At 46.2% G+C, this 2448-nt stretch overlaps 1 protein-coding gene across 1 annotated transcript; it reads right to left on the bottom strand.

The window, feature by feature from the left end:
• Nucleotides 1-341: 341 nt before the first annotated feature.
• Nucleotides 342-1823, bottom strand: LOC306845452 (potassium voltage-gated channel subfamily A member 2-like; the record flags this gene model as incomplete). The annotated part of the gene is made up of 1 exon (XM_079378269.1): nucleotides 342-1823. The coding sequence occupies one exon, from the start codon at nucleotides 1821-1823 to the stop codon at nucleotides 342-344; it is 1482 nt and encodes a 493-aa protein (XP_079234395.1).
• Nucleotides 1824-2448: the final 625 nt, after the last annotated feature.

The raw sequence follows: 2448 nt of genomic DNA, 5'->3' as shown, positions 1-2448 counted from the left end.
ATGACGTTTCTTTGGCGAAGCTTGGTTTTGAGAGTAAGATGTTGATGTAAATATACTGACACTCATGTGCAGTTTATTTGTGTTCCACAGTTTTGAATAAATACTTGGCTCCTGATCCAGATAAGGTGTTGGATGATATAGACGACTCCATGCAAACACTGATGATTGATTTGATGATTACTTTGATTGTGGACGGACCTGGATGTAAGGTTGGACTTTTAATGAGGAACTGGAGATTGGAAATCTCATGACAATAACTGAGGCGTTCAACCTTACAATCCTCCTTCGAACATGGCTTACTAGTCCTTTTATAATTCAATTCGTACCTGCTCCTTGAATTACTAGACATCTGTCAGCATTTTTTTGATGTTAACATAATTTGTATTAGCTAAAGTGCAATTGGCTGTCTTGAGGTTCTCTTCCTGGAAGTCCTCGTGGCTGTTGTTGACCCCTTCTTGGATTTCCATGTAGTCCGACTTGCTGATGGTGGATCCACTTCGACTTCCCCTTAGCTCTTCTTGTGAATCGGCTTTAGGGACGTTAATTTGGAGATACTGTGCCTGCTCCTCACCTTCGGTTTCTCGATGGTAGAAGTAGTTGAAGTTGGAGACGATGACGGGCACGGGAAGGGCGATAGTCAAGACACCAGCGATGGCACAGAGGGATCCGACAATCTTTCCTCCAATGGTTGTAGGCACCATATCTCCATAGCCAACTGTCGTCATTGAAACCACAGCCCACCAGAAGGCATCTGGGATGCTGTAGAACTGTGACTCGGGTTCGTCAGCTTCTGCGAAGTAGACGGCGCTGGAAAAAAGGATGACTCCGATGAAGAGGAAGAAGATGAGTAGACCTAACTCTCTCATGCTGGCTTTGAGGGTCTGACCAAGAATCTGAAGTCCCTTTGAGTGACGAGAGAGTTTGAAGATTCTGAAGACTCGTACAAGTCTGATGACCCTCAGAATTGCGAGAGACATGGCTTGTTGCCCTTGCTGCCCGTCCTCTGCTGTCTCGGCCAACTCTGTTCCCAGCGTGATGAAGTACGGAATGATGGCCACCACATCAATCATGTTCATTATGTTCACAAAGAAGCTGGCTTTACTAGGACAGGCAAAGAAGCGCACCAAGAACTCGAACGAGAACCAGATTATGCATAGCGTCTCTAGAATGAAGAAAGGGTCTGTGAAGTAGGTGGATGTGTAAGTGGTTGTTGAGTTAGTGACACCAACTGAGACTTTGTGCATCTCCTCCTCATCGCTGTGGAAGATGGGCAAGGTTTCCAGGCAGAAGCTGACGATGGAGATGAGGATGACCATGACGGATATGATCGCTATAATCCTGGCTGGCCCAGAACTTTCTGGATACTCGAACAGCAACCAGACCTGCTTCTGAAACTCATGGTCAGGCAACGGCCTCTCCTCCTCCTTGATAAAACCCTCGTCCTCCCGAAACATCTCAATTGCTTCCTCACCGAGCTCGTAAAAGCGGATCTCCTCTGAAAAAATGTCCAAAGTGACATTGACGGGGCGCCGCAACCTTCCGCCCGATTGATAGTAATAGAGGATGGCGTCAAAGCTGGGGCGGTTTCTGTCAAAAAAATACTCATTCCTTAGCGGGTCAAAGTACCTCATGCGCTTCTTGGGGTCCCCGAGCAATGTTTCGGGGAACTGCGAGAGGGTCTTGAGCTGCGTCTCAAAACGCAGACCCGAGATGTTGATGACCACTCGCTCACAGCACTCCTGCTCCGTTCCGGGGTCATAGTCCTGAGGAAGACCAGGGTGTGCTGCTGCCTCATCTGAGGGGTAGCCCGTGGCAACAGTCATTATGCAGGAGGATGAGGCCTGCACTTTTCACGGAGGCAGGGCACCACAGGGTGGGAAAATGCAAGGAATCCTCAAGGAAGGGGGCTTGACACCGTAGAGCACTAAGGGCCACAGCGTGCTACCGGGTGGGTCGACTGAAAGACAACAAAAGATGTTTAAAAACAGCATGCAGAGAACTTAAATATTATGTCTACAGAGGGTCTAAAGCACATGTGTCAAACTCTGGTCCTGAAGAGTCACTTTCCCATCGGAACGTAGCTCCAACCAGGAACAAAATACCTGCTTGGAAGTTTCTAGTGAGTCTGAAGACCTTGATTAGCTATTCCGGATTGGATTTGGCTCTCCAGGAGCTGAATTTGACACCCCTGGTCTAAAGGTTTTCTGCAACAAAAGTAGGGTGAACACAGGTAAAGCGGAACACTTTCTGATAATGTGTCATTGGCGTTCTTTAAAGATATGATGCCAATGACTTAGCCTATCGATCATTACATTTCAGTTAAAAAAAAATTATTTGATTTTAAAAAATCTTCAATATACTATATGGAGGGAAAAAAAAAAGAAATATTAAGTAAAACTTCAGTGTCCTACTTTGCTTGTTACTCTAAGGCAAAAAAGAACTAAGAAA

Source organism: Barbus barbus (genome assembly GCF_936440315.1).
Source record: "Barbus barbus genome assembly, chromosome: 25".
Taxonomy (NCBI): Eukaryota; Metazoa; Chordata; class Actinopteri; order Cypriniformes; family Cyprinidae; genus Barbus; species Barbus barbus.
This window is presented reverse-complemented; position numbering and strand designations above follow the sequence as displayed.